The sequence below is a fragment of the Neomonachus schauinslandi genome, chromosome 14 (genome assembly GCF_002201575.2).
Source record: "Neomonachus schauinslandi chromosome 14, ASM220157v2, whole genome shotgun sequence".
NCBI classification, from domain to species: domain Eukaryota; kingdom Metazoa; phylum Chordata; class Mammalia; order Carnivora; family Phocidae; genus Neomonachus; species Neomonachus schauinslandi.
In genome coordinates, this window is record NC_058416.1 from 27321251 (window position 1) to 27339046 (window position 17796).

General features: G+C 40.0%; 1 protein-coding gene across 2 annotated transcripts in view; it reads right to left on the reverse strand.

Annotated features, from left to right (window-relative positions):
• Positions 1–1316: 1316 nt before the first annotated feature.
• C14H18orf25 (chromosome 14 C18orf25 homolog) overlaps positions 1317–17796 on the reverse strand; it is an 80768-nt gene continuing 64288 nt past the window's right edge. For both annotated transcript variants that reach the window (XM_021686334.2, XM_021686335.1), the window contains exons 3-4: positions 10321–10447; positions 1317–2377 (exon numbers count right to left, since the gene is read on the reverse strand). In XM_021686334.2, the coding sequence (XP_021542009.1) occupies positions 2188–2377; positions 10321–10447 (317 nt within the window). In that variant the 3' untranslated portion in view covers positions 1317–2187. The remainder of the gene's footprint in view (positions 2378–10320; positions 10448–17796) is intronic.

Consider the following 17796-nt stretch of genomic DNA (forward strand, 5'->3'; position numbering starts at 1 on the left):
CACTATTAACATAAGAATAGGTAATGCGAAAACATTCTTTAAAATGGGGCTCTGCCCTGATGCTGGGGAAAAAGTAAGCTGCAAAAACTTCAAGTCATATAATCCACTCTATTCTTTTCCCAATGATTTTCCTGGAAAACACAGACCAGAAATTGTACATTTCTGCTTTGTCTAGCATTTTAATTCAAGTCAAAAACAACGTGTAACAGTAAAATTCAATAAATTAATCCTAAAGTAAAATATGAAGGTCCAAGGATACACCAGTAGTGAATCTGCAGAAGGTCCTATTTTGCTCTGGCCTCTGGATCTTTGGTTTTTGTCTAGAACTGTGGCCATGTGAGAGACTTGATATATGAGGTGCTAAAACTGGAGGTTCATGATCTTTTATAAGCCTGATCTATTAAAAGTAGATTGACAGGAAAATAAAAAGTTGATGAAGAACAGAGGCCAGATCAAATGAGAGGCTATCAGAGAAGATCAAAGAACACACGCTTATATCCACTCCCATGGAAGAGGTACATGGAAGAACTAAAGCAGCAGGAAGAAGGGTAAAGGACTAAATGAGTCTTTACCAAAAAAAAAAGAAGAAGAAGAAGAAGAAAAGGCCAGGCAGGTGGAGCCAGGCAGACTCTGACGCATGTGCACGCAGGGGTGTCCCCATTTGTCTTGGCAGCCCCGCTGCACCTACCCTGCACCGTGCCTTACGCAGGACAGGTACTTGGTACATGTGTGTCCACTGATTGACAATTGAAAATGGTAGTTCCATGCTCTTATGATAAGGAAGAGCCAACCAGGCATTTGGGGAGGGAAGCAAAGGGCTACAGCAGTGTTATATGGCAAGTATGGAAACAAAAGAAAAGCAAACAAAACCACGGAAAAACAAAAGATGAGGTCTTCTAAGCCAATAGTACTTCACTCCTCCCTGTGCACAGTACATAGTGTTCTAACTAGGTATTGCTTGTAAAAGAATTCACTAGTAACTACAACATGTTAGAGGAAAAAAGGTAGTAACTAATGCCACAAAACTCCAACACTGGCATTTCCTGAGTTCCCTGAAGCTCCTATCACCCATTGTTTATTGAGAGACTGTAAAACCTACAGTGTCATTTATGTGCTTTGCATCTGGTTTCTTATGGTGCATTTTGCTTTTTCCACTTTTAGATGGTAGAGGAGAAGAAGACCCAAATATAGCATCAAGTCTATTTCAGCTCAAGTGTTGAACAGTTGTTCCTCCTCTATGAAGAGACCAGCTATGAAAGAAGGCACTGTCTTCTCAGACTTGTAAGTGCCCACAGTCTAAGAGGTGAACGCAACTCTTCATATTCTACCTAAATAATAGGTATCTGTGTTCTCCCGTTATTTGAACAAACCAGGAAAAAAAGTTGAGGGAGAGAGATTTTCCTACTGATCTCTCAATACTCTCCTCCCATGCCCAGAAAACCTCATGGTGGGTATCTATCTGAAATGCCTCTGCCCCAAAAGCAGACATTTTATAAAGAGTTATGAATTATTGCAACAAGGAGACCAACTAAGTCACCTTAGCAGTATTTATAAACACAAAGGGCCATATCAATTATTTGTATTGTGGGAAGTCAGCCAGGAGCAAAGTCAGGAAAGAAGGCAGAAGACTTAAGCTAAAAGAAAAGTAATACTTCTGTCTTCTATTTTTAAGGACAGGTTTTCAAATGCACATGCCCTACTAGGTGCCAAGAAGGACCTGACTAAATGTGTGCAAATGCCCTAAGGTAGGAGTGCCAATGGGTGGGCTGACAGTGGTCAAGTCTAGATATTAATTTTATTACACAGAAAAATAAATACAAGATTCAAAAACTGAAATCCATTTCACCTGGTAATTAAAATATTATTCTAAAAGGAAGGCAGAGTTTCCTAAGATCAAAAGTCACCAAGTAAAATGAAGCTCTCTAATAAATTCATCATCCTCATATTTCTACTGAGGGAAAGAAGAAATTCTTTTCTCTGTGCTAAGTTATTTTCCTAAGTGACTTCTTTTAATTTAAAAAAAAAAAAAAAAAAGGAGGGGAGGGGGGCAATTTTCCATGAGTTTCGATTATACAAATGCCACAAACAGCTTCTGAGGCTGAAGCTATGACAATGAACTTCCATGTCACAAAGAGGAGGAGGAGGAAGTGGAAGGGAACAGTGCAGAGGAAACACAGTGACCTTGTATTACAGTAGGTATTTACGTCTGCTATCCTCATCCAAGGTAAGATCAACAACTTCCGCGGGTGAAGCCCAAGTCTGCTGGGGAGTCACAGCGGTCCATGACTGTGTTTGCCGGGTGCTGACATACTGCGTGCCGGAACCGTGCTTCCACGACGAAACACTCTGAATCACACCTCCTCGAGGATGAACACACCTGCAATCGAGGTGAAGAGCAAAAGCATAAGCCTGGTTAATCCCACCACAGGGAAAACAGAAGGCAATATGGCTTCAGTAGCACCAACTGATACTTTTACAAAGATAAGCCTACTGTGTGAGTTCATGAAACTCACAACCAATATCCTTCCCATCCTCCTCCCTCTTTGTCTTCCTTCCCGCCTCTCTCAATTTAGCCTAAAAACGGACAAGAGTCTTGTCTCAGTCAGAAACTCCTGAGTTATGTCTAGATCTGTTACTGAAATGGACAGATAACATAATGTTTCTCTTAACACAATTAAACCTCTGGGGTATTCAGGACAGGGCAGAATATAAATCCAGAGCAAAATTAAGATAGCCAAACAATCTTAGTCTAACCAAATGAAACAGTAAGAAATATAGGTATAAGCTGTTCTCCTAAATAAGTTCTATACCATCCTGGGAATAGTATCTTCCAAGAGAGTAACAGTAATACTCCTTTACAGATTGGATTTCTAGGAGTCTGTAAGTACTAGGTCATGCATAAAGGATCAATTTCCCTTACCCTGAAGGTCACAACAGAAAACCTGGTTCATTCATCTGAACTGCTTATGTGTTTTATGTCTTAGTTCAGGGAGAGTAACAAAGCTGAAGTGCTCCATCCCTTAAGGTCCTCTAAAAGTGTTTTATCAGAGGGACAGAACTGCCTTGCTGATAAATCTCACCAAGAGTTCACTGGAAGAAAACGGTTTCTGTAACACTGACATAATGAATTCCACATTCCAATCAAATGCTAGAACTGTGAGCCTCCTGGATGAATCACTGAGGGACTCTGGATTCTGATGAGTGGAAGGCAGGCCGCTCAAGCTTTCGGTGCTACTTTGGTCCTCACATCTAACTTACTGACCAGAGCCTGCGTAATATACGTGAAAGTGACAGCTGGTAGGATTCTAGTCACATAAACTACTACAGTGGGTCTTGAGCAGCTGCTCAAACAGGCTGCGTACAACGAGTGGTGCTGGATCACTGGAGAATTCCAGCTCTGCCCACTGCTACCTGCACTACCAGATGCAAAAGAACATTAGGGTAACAATGGACAAGATTTAGTTGCAAAACTGCTGAAGGACTCTTAAGACCCTGCAAAGAGGCCTTGCTCCTACAAAGGTAGCCTGAAAGTTACTCCCTTACCAAGAGAGGTGCCAAAAAACAGATCCCCTGGGGCCAAAGCAAGGGGCAGACCGTAGATTTGTTACCATACCAGAAGCCCATTATCTGTTCAGAATGGGCAAAGTAGCTATTAACCCAGAGGCTACTATGGTTTCAAAGATTAGCTAGTGAAAAGCACTAAAATATGAGACATAAAATCCAAAGACTAATCCAGATCTGTCCAATCCATTAAGTACACTCAGATGAAGTGATCTTGTAATCTCAGAAGAATGTCAGCCAAAGGAGTCCATGCAACATTTATAGAAATAGTTTTGATGACTGATGGCACCAGCATACTGAGTTTCTTAAGCAGCCTCACCTCATTTGACAATCCCAACAGACCTATGAGGTAGATGGAGAAGTTACTATCCATACTCAACCAAAAGGGAAACCGAGGATTCAGGTGGTTACATGATTTGCCCAGGGTCACACTGCTTGAAAGTGGTGGGCCAAAGAGCTGCAAGCCAGGTCTGATCTTGAGTCCACTGCTTTTCACATCAGCTTGTCGCTTTACAATGTGTGTATTAAATTAGATAAGGCAAAACATAGTGAGTGCAAAGAAGAGTGCAAAAATAGGCCCAGATTAACAATTTAAAAATATAAAGTTCTTCAACAATTCGAAAGCTCACCTGTACAAGTACAAGAGGCTAGAACTTAGTAGAATTCAGAGAATGAATGGCTACAGAGAGAATCAATGCAATCTTTGGCAGAATTCCTAGAAATATCTCCAAAATAAAAGAGGTATTTAGGGGGCACCTGGGTGGCTCAGTCAATTAAGTGGCTGCCTTCGGCTTAGGTCATGATCCCAGGGTCCTGGGATCAAGCCCCGCATCAGGCTCCCTGCTCCCTCTGCCTACTTGTTCTATCTCTCTGTCAAATAAATAAATAAAATCTTTAAAAAAAAAAAAGAGGTATTTAGTCCCAACTGTTACTCTGCACTGCTCCCTAAGTAATCATACAAGGGAGTGGCTTTAAAAAGGATCTGATCCAGGGGCTCCTGGGTGGCTCAGCTGGTTAAGCGTCTTGACTCTTGACTTCAGCTCAGGTCATGATCTCAAGGTTGTGAGACTGAGCCCGGTATCGGGCTCCCAGATCATAGTGGAGTCTGCTTGAGAGTTTCTCTCTCCCTCTGCCCTCCCCACCCCACGCTCACTCTCACTCTTGCTCTCTTGAGTGCACTCTCTCTCTAAAATAAATAAATAAATCTTTAAAAAATAAAATAAAAGGGATCGGATCATTTTACGGAAGAGAAAACCAAGGCCAAAAGACAACTGTCCAGGGTCTTAAGCAAGTTAAGCACAGGACCCCAAAAAAGGTCTCCATCAGGGAGTTTATTTTCCACTAAGTAACTATGCCTTCCTCAGACTGCACCTGAAGCACTATACTATGTCTGATTGTAAGGAGCACTGGCTGGCCCCTGGGAATCATTCGATAAACAGCAAAGCAGATTCTAGAATATACTCAGAGTAGGAGAGTGAGAGGTGTAGAGACAGTATATACCACTGAGGACTGGTAGACACAGAAAGGAGAATAAGGAGATGAGGCACTTCAACTATCTGAATTAGATCACTTCTGTAGTTATGTTACAAATGAATCCAGTTACTAGAAACCAACTTGGACTACTTTAAGCAAAAAAGAGAATTTGCTGAAAAGACACTTGAGCACCTCAAAGAACCTAAGGATGATGGAATAACTAGGTCTCATTCATTTGATTCAAGCGTCAACCCTCTCAGTCTGTTTCTCTCATTTCAAAATTTTAGATTCTCTGGATTATGTGATGATCCCATCTTCAGTCAAAAGCTTTCTCAGCTCCTATTTAACTGCAACTGGAAGGTCAAATCCCAAAGAAGAGAGAATCACCATGGAAGAAGGTGGCTACTCCACCTTGTACAGAGATCTCAAGAGCAAACTAACAACCACGAATCAAGTTTACGGAGGGAAGTTCTAGATGATCATTACTACACAACAACTGCAGCTAATGGAATACACTGCCTTTTAAATGTTCAAGCAAGTGCTAGGGTATCTGTCAGGAATATTAAAGAGTATTCTAAGATGACTTCTAAGGTTAGTACTGACTTTAAGATTTTGAATACAGGCAAAACTCTCCTTTTAGAAGTGAGGCTGGTAGCACAGGGGGCACAATGGTGGGAAGGTTGTAAATGGAAGATGGCACAGGAGGGATTTCTGTTTCTTGATTGGAGCACTAGTTACCTGAGTGTGGGCAGTTTGCAAAAAGTAAAATGTACACTTACAACTTTTCTGTGTGTGTTACAAGCCAATAAAACATTCAAGAAATTTTTTGTGATTTAATGACCTCAACCTCCTTGAATAAAATGGTAGCTAAGACATGGATGAGGCCAGAACAAGGCTTTTACCACATTTCCTTTTTAAGTACAGGCAAAAAGACTCAAGCTGGTAAACAAAAGAATGCTGGAGAAACATTTCAACTATTTTATAAGATGGTGTACATTATAGATCAACTTATACCAGATAGGGAGGGAAAAAATTTCAGGAGGAAAAGGGACCAGAACAATTGTTATCAGCCCTATAGAGATGCCCTATAAAGAAGGATATGAGAGGCTCAAATTTCTGGTAAGGTTACGAACATAAAATACAGTTTCATGGATTATCACAAAACCCTTTTCTGTATGATGAAAGATCTGGCATGGGAACATACTCAGCTGTTTTTTAATTGATCCAATCCAATTCTAGTGCAGATACAGGCTGTGCTTTTACAAAGCCATTTATCTGTGTATGATGGGCAATAGGCATAAAACATAACCTAGAGTCATATTTTGAGTCCTGTACCCAAGAAAATGCTTAGGACTCACTTTCCCCCTAAAAAACCTACTTTATAAATAGTAAGTTTTGAAAGAATAATTTCCTGTTCTTCATATACTGAAACCAATAAAGGAGAGACTTCATAGTGGAAAAGAAAAAATACAGAAAGAGGGCAGGCTCTGATGATCAGCTTTTGATACAGTTAACTTACTATCCTAAGAAAACAACATTAAACATTAATCATTTTTGCTCTCATTTACAGAGCATGACCGTGACCTCTTAGATAACATTCCTACTTATTTTTCCTAACTGAAGATGAAATGAATCCTTGGCTTCAGGGAAATGCCTGTCTCCCTTGCTTTTTTGAAGACTGATGTTTGCAACTGGTTCTAGGAAGCAATCAGTCTTAAATGCAAAAGGATTCTAGCATCAGTTCTTCTGTGGAGGGATGAACCAACATTAAGACAAATGAACACAGGATCAAAGACTACGGTGAAATGAGGTAAGGATCTGATTATTCCCAAAAGCTTCACAGGACAGGTACCAAAGAAACTGTTCCAACAGTTCCATAACAGAAAGGCCTGTTCTGTATGCATTCATCTTCCCAGGGCAATTACCAATGAGGCTAGTAGAAGAAAAGGAAAAAGGACCAAGGACAAAGAAAAATATTGGCAGAGGGCCATAAATTAAAACTTCTGCAAAATTAAATGGGCACAGAGGAACTAGAGGTGCTGGAAAAGTCTCTATCTCATTGGCGAAGAACATCTTGTGAAAATGGACTGTCCCAAAATTAACATCTAGAAATGATAACATTTAGGTAACGTCTGGAGTTAATCACAGCAATACAAGACAGCCATAAAAGATGCATTCAAACCATTAGTTCAGAAGGCATGCTTTCTAGTCTATGACTAGATGAAACACAGAAACTAAGAGAACATATCAAAATCTAAATTTAAAAAGCAGGGAAAGATATTAACGTGCAGGAAAAGAAAAACTGTTAAAAAAAAAAAAAAAAAGACACAACATAACTAGAACTACTGAGTCAATGTGAAACAAAATGCTTCCAATATGGAAAAATGGCAACGCAATTCAAGTCAGAGTAATCACAATCCCAAAGAGAACAACTCAAGAACCAAGTCTGAGTTTTTAAAAAACTCTCAGAAAGCCCACAGCAAGGTAGAATATCAAAAGAAAAAATAAGAACAGGACAACTAAATCCACACAAAACATCTATGCATGCACATCAAATTAGAAAAGATGTGGATCAAAACCTAAAACCTTTTTCCAAGCGATAACCCTGCCAGAAGCCCATCAATACTTCATAACTGCAACCCTAGACCTGTAAAAGAAATAAATTCCAGATGAGATACAGGCAGCCAAAGTGGTCACTCCGAAGCAACCAACAAGAAAGCTTCTCCCCCCACCTGCTTCTCAGATTTTTAATCTCAAATGTTTGAAAGATTGTCAGGCTTCCTCTAAAGAAAGTACTGGAAAAATGTTCAGAAAGACACAGAAGAGCCAGTGAGACTCTATTCAGTCCTAGGCCCAAAAAGCAAAATAAAAGATCCCCTCAGAATGACACAGGAGTCCGTTCAAAGTACTCAAACAAAACTTGCCAACTGTACATTCTATCATATGGGCAGTATTCACCATCTCTGAGATTTCATAATCAATTTGTCACCTCTAAGATAGCATTTCCACAGGATTCAAACCAAAGGATCAGAATAAAACGTATCTTGATTCAGAGCCTGTAAGGAAAAAGTCCTTGAAAGTGACGTTACCTCATATTATTTACAACGTAGCCAGCCACTTGACTTAGTTTAAGAGTGGAACAAAGAGGTCTACAGAGTAACATGACAATCTGGATAAAAGACCTATTAAGTAATAGTACTAGAGAAAGAGAAAGAGAGAGAGAGAGAGAGAGAGAGTGTGTGTGTGTGTGTGTGTGTGTGGTGGGTAAGAACTTAGAATTTAAATTTCCAAGTTTTAACAGAAATATAATGATAATTTTAACTCCGGATACCAAAATACTGGTAGAAAAAAAGAAGCTAAAGAGTTTATGATGGAAGAAAAGTTGAACAAAGAAGCCAAGAAGAAAGGTGGCTCACTCTGTAACACTTCTAGGCACAAGTAAACAGTAAAGAAGGGAGATCTGATAGAAGTTAATAGAGAATTGGACCAAGTAATATGTCTCAGAGACAAAGAGATCAAGTAAGCAACATAGGTTATTACTTACTCTTTGCTACTTCAGTAGGAACACATGACTAATAGTGAATTAAAACATGAAATGTAACTCAAGAGGAAGTTGGTGAATGGATAATGTGCTCCTGGCAAAATTGAAGATAATTTACCTCTATCAATTTGTTAATAGGCAAGATAAGGTTTATAGTAGGGATTAAAGGATAATCATGTCTTCTATATTATAAGGAACAACGGTGAAATAAATAATGGCAAACACATGCTAAAGTAAAGGAAAAAATCAGAAGCTCTATCCTCTCATCTGAGGGATAAGTCAGCATGTTTAACTCTGGTAACATCTGAGAACGGGCCACTTTTGGGGAGAAGACATATTAAAACAATGACTTAACTCTACATCCTTAAAGTCCCAACAGGTACAACCTGAAAAATGCTCTCAGAAACTACGATCAGTTCTCATTAAGACAAACGTAGCCTCAATTTACACACATGTGTATTTTGCCTGCACTCTCCACTCCTAAGTTCACCTTTTATATACATGACAGAAGAAAGGCTGGTGAATGTTTTATTACCTTTCTAACCAAAGAATAAAATCAGATCTAAGAGCCAGGTAATGTAGATATTGTGTCATATGCCTACTTGGGGCAATCAGGAAATCACAACTTAACTCTTGTGGCCCAGGAGAAAAGTTGTTTGCTAATGTAGAATACAAATTTTCCCAAGTCTACATTTTTGTTCTCTAGTGTGTGTGTGAAATGTTCCTCAGGAGCACCTCTGAGAAGGCTATAACTGATTCTTAGGAACATTATCTTAAAGTGAGAGTCAGTACATTTTTTCCTACAAAGGGGCAGAGGTAAGTATCTTGGGCTCTGAGGGCTATGAGGCATCTGCTAAAACTTCTCAACACTGTCACTGGAGCGCAACAGCCACAGACAATATGTAGATGAACAAATACGGCTCCGTTCCCATAAAATTTTATTTATGGATAAATGCAATTTATTTGAATTTCTTTTCATATAATTTTCACATGTCACAAAACCTTCTTCTTCTTTTGATCTCCCCTCCCCCTACCCTTAACCATTTAAAAATGTAAACCAGTCTGAGCTTAAGGTCCATACAAGAACAGGCAGCAGACCAGATTTGACCTGTGGGCTACAGTTGGCTCACCCCTAAACTTAAACTTAAAGAATGATAAATTTCAAAAATTTTCAAATACTACACAAAGTTGACATCTTGTGGCTTTTTTTTAATCCTAAAAAAAGAGGACTGCCTGAGTCACATGAACATCACTAGAAATCTACTGCGTTAGGAACAGACCGAAGTAACTCGCAAGTTTTAATGAAAGACAAGGAGAGAAACAAGCAATAGAGGTATGATGTCCGATGTATATTTCCCAATTGTTTGCTCCCAATATATTTCCAGATAAAGTGAAAGGCAAGAAAATATGAATGACAGGAGGAAAAGTAGGGTGATACTTAAGCCATAAGAGAAAAATCTATCAAGCTATCTAGACATTTGCTAAAAATAAAAGAGGAAAACATCAGTTCTATTTCACATACATGTATGGTTGAAAAGTTTTTGATAGGAGACAATATGCAACACATTCTGAAGCTCATATCATGTCTAATCAAAAAGCATTTTTTTAAGCCAAAGGAAGATGAGAGATAGCTCCCACCATTCACGCCAGCCATGCCATGAGGACTACCATTTTCTTCTCACTTGGCTTCTGGTTAAAATCAAATTCACATTTAAAATATCAGAACGCTCCACTTAATATCCTACCTTGCATGTTCCTGAACTCCCACAATCTCCACTTCACTATCTGAAGAGGCAATATTAATTTCTTCATTGAGAGGTGCATTGCCACCTGATGTCTTGTCACTTGCTAGGAATCCTGGATCCAAATGACCTGAGAGAGAAGGGGGAAAAAATAAGCTCTACAGTTTGACTTCTTACAAGCAGCACGAACAACTCATTGACAGATTTCCCATCAAGGTTTAATCACAGAAACAGGACTGCTGTACGAGAGCTCACCAGAGTGAAACTGTCAAGTCTCTGGCTCTCTATTCCTTAGGAAGAAAAGAAAAAAACAAAACAAAACACATTGAGTACTTTAGTAAATAGGTATATATAAACTGTGAAAATACTCTATTATATTTTATTCCACAATGCTTTTTGCATTCAACTCCTGTCTGCTTTTAAATGACCTGTATAACAGGTCTGTCACCACCTAGAGGGCAACGGGGTTCTCTACTGCTTACCGGTGAATTTTAATAGAACAAAATTCTAAACCAGAAATGTTCAAAGGCATAAACGGAATAAATAACAGAAATACTCATTAATAACATATTTATACTGGAATGCTTTATGAAGGATTTAACAATTTTCTTTAAATTTTAAACAATTTTAACAGTCTTTCTCAAAAGGAATGGAGAGCTGACAAAATCTAAACCACATCTAAAAGAAAAGGCTAGAGGCAGATCACAGTTTTTGTTCTGAGCAACTGAAATATAACCTGTACGTTGCTGATAGTTCTTATTAGACAGAAGGAAACCACATACTCTTGGAAAAGCATAACAATTTGTGGCACTGGGGCATGTAAGAACTTTTTCACAAGGGGCTTCACAAAGCATCTATTACATGGTGCAGTAAAACACTTTCTCCAACGCACCGAAAACATGAGCTTCATAGAACTCTCTCTCAATAAAGGCTAAGAGCAAGCAGCAAAGTACACAGCAATATAAACAATTCTAACAAGAGTTAAAATAATTCAGGGCGCCTGGGTGGCTCAGATGGTTAAGCATCTGCCTTCGGCTCAGGTCATGATCCCGGGGTCCTGGGATCGAGTCCCGCATCGGGCTCCCTGCTAGGCGGGGAGCCTGCTTCTCCCTCTGCCTCTGCCTCTCTCTCTCTCTCTCTGACTCTCATGAATAAATAAATAAAACATTTAAAAAAAAAAAAAGAGTTAAAATAATTCAGTCTATGTACCCAGCTCTTAAGTGTTCTGGCCTTTAGGAAATTTAGAATATCTAGGAGTTATGAAATAAACCAAGTTGCAACAGGTACAAATTTTCAATTACTCTTTAAAAGATATTTTTATTTAAATATATTGTCATCTAACACAATATTATGTCTCTGTATCAAAAAAAAAAAAATCCTTGGAGCGCCTAGGTGGCTCAGTCGTTAAGCGTCTGCCTTCGGCTCAGGTCATGATCCCAGGGTCCTGGGATCCAGCCCGGCATCGGGCTCTCTGCTCTGCGGGAAGCCTGCTTCTCCCTCTCCCACTCCCCCTGCTTGTGCTCCCTCTCTCGCTGTGTCTCTCTCTGTCAAATAAATAAATAAATAAATAAATAAATAAATAAATAAATAATAAATAAACACTCCCCCTACTTGTGCTCCCTCTCTCGCTGTGTCTCTGTCAAATAAATAAATAAATAATAAAAAATAAAATCCTTGGTGACACCTCATATAAACTAGACCACGATCAGTAAGATTTTACACACATGACTCTCACTTCCCCCTCCCTCACCCCTTCACATCACTCATTCCAATGCTTCAAGGTCACTGAGAAACCTTGTACTTTCATACTCCTCAACTTTTAGTATAACCCTTTTGGAAAGTTATAGAGAGTCCCAAAGCAAAAGCCTTCTAATTTTTAAACCCTCTGACCCTGTAGTCCCATCTCTGGGAATCTGGCCTAAGGGAAAAAACTTTAAATGAGCAAAATGCAATGATGTCCAAAGACAGTGACTACTGTCTACGTTAGAAACTTGGGGAAGTGGGGGCGCCTGGGTGGCTCAGTTGGTTGGGCAACTGCCTTTAGCTCGGGTCATGATGCCGGGGTCCTGGGATCAAGTCCCACATCGGTCTCCACCTGCTCTGCGGGGATCCTGCTTCTCCCTCTCCCTCTGCTGCTCTTCCTGCTTGTGCAGTCTCTCTCAGTCAAATAAATAAAATCTTAAAAAAAAAAAAAAAAAAAACTTGGGGAAGTGTATGCATAACACAGAAAGTGTCACATATAACACTATAAAAGTATTTTGGTGCTGGGTGAAAGCTGGTAAAAAGCAATCAAGTTTGAATATAACTGTGGGTCTTTTTTTTTTTTTTAACAATTCTTTAATATTATCTTTTTTTACTTGGTTGACTATGATGCATATGAGAAAACAGAAGACCACAAAGCTTAGAATGGCTCCCAGATACAACTGGTGATTGAGATTATATTACAGTCTGCAAGGGCTTAACTTTCTGTATTAAAGAACAGCAGAAATAGGATTCTAAATACTGGCAATGGGGAAATAACTGAATCCTATGAGCATATGAAAGGCGGCATTCACCAGACAAAACCCAGTTTTGTTAAATCTGGGGTGGTTGCTTAAATGGGGAGTACGTATGGTTAAGTCTTGATTTGGTAAACTCAGATTCTTGCTCTGACCCCAATACCTTGCTTGTGGCCAAGTGTTTTGTCCAATGTCCAGTTCAATGTTGAAGTTACAACTATTATCACATGCACTGTTCCTACTGCACTGCTAGGAAGGAATATAAATAGATAGTCTTTTTTCAAGCCTTCAGCTTTTGAGCAGCCCTGCTTTGTACAACTCTAACAATGTACCTCATCTATTTGTTCCTACAATAAATACTTGTTTATGACAGGCTATGCACTAGGTGCTAGGAATATTACGGAGAACAAAGACAGGAGGTATATAGTGTCTACCCTCAACTAGCTCACGATATACTCCGGGATTATAAAAAGCAGTCCATTATACTATGGCTTGAAAATTGCTCTGTTAGAGAAGCAAGGAGTACGTTTAAAGACACAGAAAAGGGAAATTTCCCAGACTTGGGAATAATCGAGGACACAGAGCTCTTAGGGAAGAGAAGGCACAGGTGAGGGAAAGTAGCAATAAGGAACACTGTGTTGCCCTTTAAGGGTATAAAAATTCAGCAAAATGTGGGGTAATGTAGTAAAAACAGTAATGGGAAATGAGGCTGGGAAAGTCAGCAGGGCTCAGAAGGCTTGACCTTGAGAAGTCGGAAACCACTGAAGAATTTAAGCAGTGACATGATCTGGTTTTCCATTTTCAAAAATTTCCTTTTGGAGTGTACAAATGGAACTAATATCAGGGCAGGGAATATGAAAGGCAAGAAAACCAGTTAGACTGCTATAGTTTCCTGGGTGAGAAATGACTACGGCCAAACTAGTAAAGAAACAAAATGGGGGGATACTATCTGTGTACGTGTATATACAGAGGGTTAGCAATGCTTGGAATCAGGCAAATCAACAAACAAACTTAGTAAAAAATAATGGCTAGGTTTCTGCTTTAGGTAACTGGACAGAGTTACAGTGCCCTTCAGTGCACCAATGAACAGATGAGGGTGGTTGCTCAGGACATGATGATGGCGTGCCTTTAAGATGTCCAACAGGCAGCTGGAGGTACTATTCTAAAGCTCAGGTCAGAGGTCTAGAGAGGAAATAGAGTCCTCGGCAGTAGGTGGGAAGGTAAAGGGCAGCAGAGGAGTGAAGGAGGCCTAGAAGAGAACCCTGACAAACACCAATAATTAAGGATGGGCAGATGAAGGGGAGCTCACCAAGTTAAGTAAGAGGTAGGAAGAAAACCTTAAAATACGAAGCCAGGACACCATGGAATGAGCATTTCTAGGAAGACGTGCTTATCAGTGCCCAATAGAGAGGTCCAATGAGAAGAGGGACTAGGTAGAGTCCACTAGAATCAGCAATAAGATGACCATACATGTACCTTGGCAAGAAGAGCCTCAGGAGTGATAGGGCTAAACCCAATGTAGCAAAGCAAGGTGAAGAATAACGGAAAGGAAGAATATACACATTTTAAATAGTTTGGCTATGAAGAAAAAGGCAATAGGATAGTACTGAGAAAGGAAAATGAGTCTGAGGGAGAGGTATGTGTGTGTATGAAGAACTTTAAAAGATGGGAGAGACCCGGCCATATGTGGAAAAAAGGCAGAGCAGAAACAAGCGTGATGGCAGAAGGCTGAGGCAAGGTTCATCTGTGAAGAATGCGGCAAGGCCATGTGCAGAGCACAGGTGTGGGTGGGTAGCAGGATGAGGGTTCAGAAAAGTGAAGCAACCACTATGAAGACAGAACTGCCTAAGGAAAGACAGGATCTGCTGCGCAGCACTGAGAGCCAGGGTGCCGCTGCACATTAGGAAGCTAACTCAACCCACGATTCTGCCGCTATTTGATTTTCTCCAGCTATGCTAAGCAGAGTGATACAGGTTCCAAGTGTGCGTCCAGGGATCAGACTATGCCAGCTAGGTGACAGGAAAGCCCACTCTACAGGGAGCTGGGGCTATGGCACAGGAGAGCTGGGCTTAAACATGCTGGAGCAGGGAAGAAGTGACGCTAGCAGGGGGCTGGCAAAGGGCCGCGTGATGGGTCAGTGAGGCGGAAGAACGGTATAAGGGAAGTTAACAGCATGAGAGTATACCAGAGCCCCCGTGGAAAAGGAGAAAGCAAGAGGAAGAGGCAGGAAGAAAACCAGTGATTATGAGAAGTAAAACACTGTAATTCTATCTTCTTGGCCACCCACAAACACAAGCCTCTGGGACCCATCCACTGCTCTCCTGTCTCATCCTCCACTCCACTGTTTTTCTCCTTTGCTCCAGCCACCCACACTTACCTTCCTACAACTTTTCCACTGCCCTCTGGAATGCCAGATCCATGGAAAACTGCACTGAACTTTTCACCTCCCTGTGGAAATCTGACTCTCCTGAAAATGCCACCAACCCTGTAGTCCTTGGAAGCTGCTCCTACGCCACAGTTGGGGGACCAGAATCACTTACGAATACTGCCCTCCATCCTCATGTACAACACCAGCAGCCCCCACCTTCCAGAGCACTTCCAAATACTAACTACAGGACAGTTTCACCCCTCCATGGAACATTACTGGCATTGGGGTTAGTTTCTCTCTCTTTCCACTTTAAGTTCCTGCTACCATGATTACTTATGACTATATGAGTGCTCGTTATTTATGTGGACAACCACCCCCAAATTCTCCATGCCTACTCTCTAAGGAGCCAAGGCTCAAGAGGCACTTAACACTCCCTGTGGTTAGACTCATAGCAAGGGGCTCAGCCCTTACCATCCTAAAAATAAACAAGATAACTGAATTAAACCAAACTAAAAAGGCAGATTGTAGGAATCATGGTTGCTATAACTAAACTACTCCTCCTTGATTACTCAAATCTTTTCAACAGTAATTAAGAAAACATGACAAGAATATGACACAATTAGTTCTTAGTATCTCTGTGCCCAGTTCTATCTCCACAGTTCTAATTTTTTTTAATTAATTTTTTTATCTGAGGGTAGCCTGCAGTTCTAATTTATAATTCCAACTTATGAAATGTTCTGTCTCAGTCACCAATATTTCTGAATAATCAATCTTTACTGATTAGGCCCCTCATCCTGACCCTATCACCTATAAAGCCTCACTTCAGATCTGGAAATATCACTTTGCCTTCCTTTGTTTAAAGAAAGGGGAAGAACAAAAAAATAATAAAATAAAGGGGAAGAAATGAAAAATTACTATGCTTTTACTCACAATTCTACTATAGTATCTTAAGAAAAGGTAACTACTGTCAATATTTAAGATTCTTCTAACTTTATTCATCATTATGGATCCAGAAACTAGTATTTTACATACCACCTTCACATTATTACATCAATTCAAACCATTTTGTTAGCATGATTTGGGCCATAAAAATTGTAATCCCACCCTGCTGGCATTTACGGAACTTGTGTGATGTTCTAAAACTGATCACTTAAAATCAGGGTCGGCTCCTGTGGCCAGTATTTTTCCTCTTTAGTCTAAAAATCAGTATAAAATGAAATAAGGGACGCTGAGGTTAAGTGATGGGGGCTAAATACAAATTTCCTGGTGAATGTTAACTCTAGACTAATGATTGTGAGAGTTTTGCCACATTTCTTGTCAGAGCCATTAGATAAAATGTGCCACTCAGATAACAAGTTAGCTGTGACCCCACCAAGTTTATGGGACACCATGCTCTACAAGAGACACCAAGGCTTTCTCCAAGAGCCAGGAATATACCCCCTCTTCGGTCTATTTCAGAGCCAGGGCAATTAGTCCTTTTCTCTCAACGTAACCCTCTTCAGTATGTCATACATTCCTTTGGGAGCTCCTGTGCACAGCTTCACATTCTCTGGCCTTTGGGCCATCCTCCACTGTCAACCCTCCAACCCCTGACCTCACAGGAATCCAGTGACAGAGCAATGGCTAAAACATACACAAAACGGAGCCTCAAAGATGCTCTGGGGTTCTCGAATACGGTCAGTGGCAATAATCTTTCCTGTTGCAGGACAAGAATAAGCCCTGTAGAAAAAGTGTAAATACCACAATTACCAAATAATATTAAACTGAAAATAAATCAGAGGACTTATTTAACTATGGGGGCAGCTGGCTGTCTCTGTGTAGCTCTTCGGAAAGATAACTTCTTTCACTCTATGAGAAATTCTAAGTTTTTGTCCTCCCACTAAAGACCTTTTCAACGCACAAATCAGAAAGAACACAGCATAAAATCGTAACTAAATTATCATGGCAAACATTTTCTTTTTGTCTTCAAAAGAAATAATGTAGCTACTTTTTAAATCACAAATCTACTGGGTAAGAACTAGTCCAAAGTCGATTTGCAGCACATTAAAGGACAGGAGGACAGCAACACGTTAGGTATGAAAAAGGTTAGTATCTCAAGTCATCATTCATTTAGCTTGAAAACAAGTGAATTATTACCTTGCATTTTTCAGTAAGAACGTGAAAAACAACTTTAAAAAGTAGGGCAGAAGAAGTCAGAAAACTAAAATCTTAGAGCTCATAAGAACCAGGTAAAAACAAGCGAAACCTGACCAAATGTGATCTCCTTCACAAGACTGATACACTGACTTCAAAGTGCTATTAATAGAAACATGGCCATTCTGGTCTGATTATAAAAAGCCCTAGGCTAAGAACAGGAAACCCAAGATTTGTTTCTCTGCACTATAACTAGTGTTCTGGACAAATCAAGATCATCATCCCTATTTTAAGGATGGGAACATGCTCACGGGCCACCTTCTTGACAAGAAGGCTGATGGAAAAAACATATCATTTCTGTAAAAGTTTTAATTTCCGGGGGGGGGGGTTCACTCTAAATAAACTTAGTTTACCACAATTATAAGCCTTCCATACCAAGAGTACTTCAGATTTCTGCTTGTTTTAGCCTTATCTACTTTT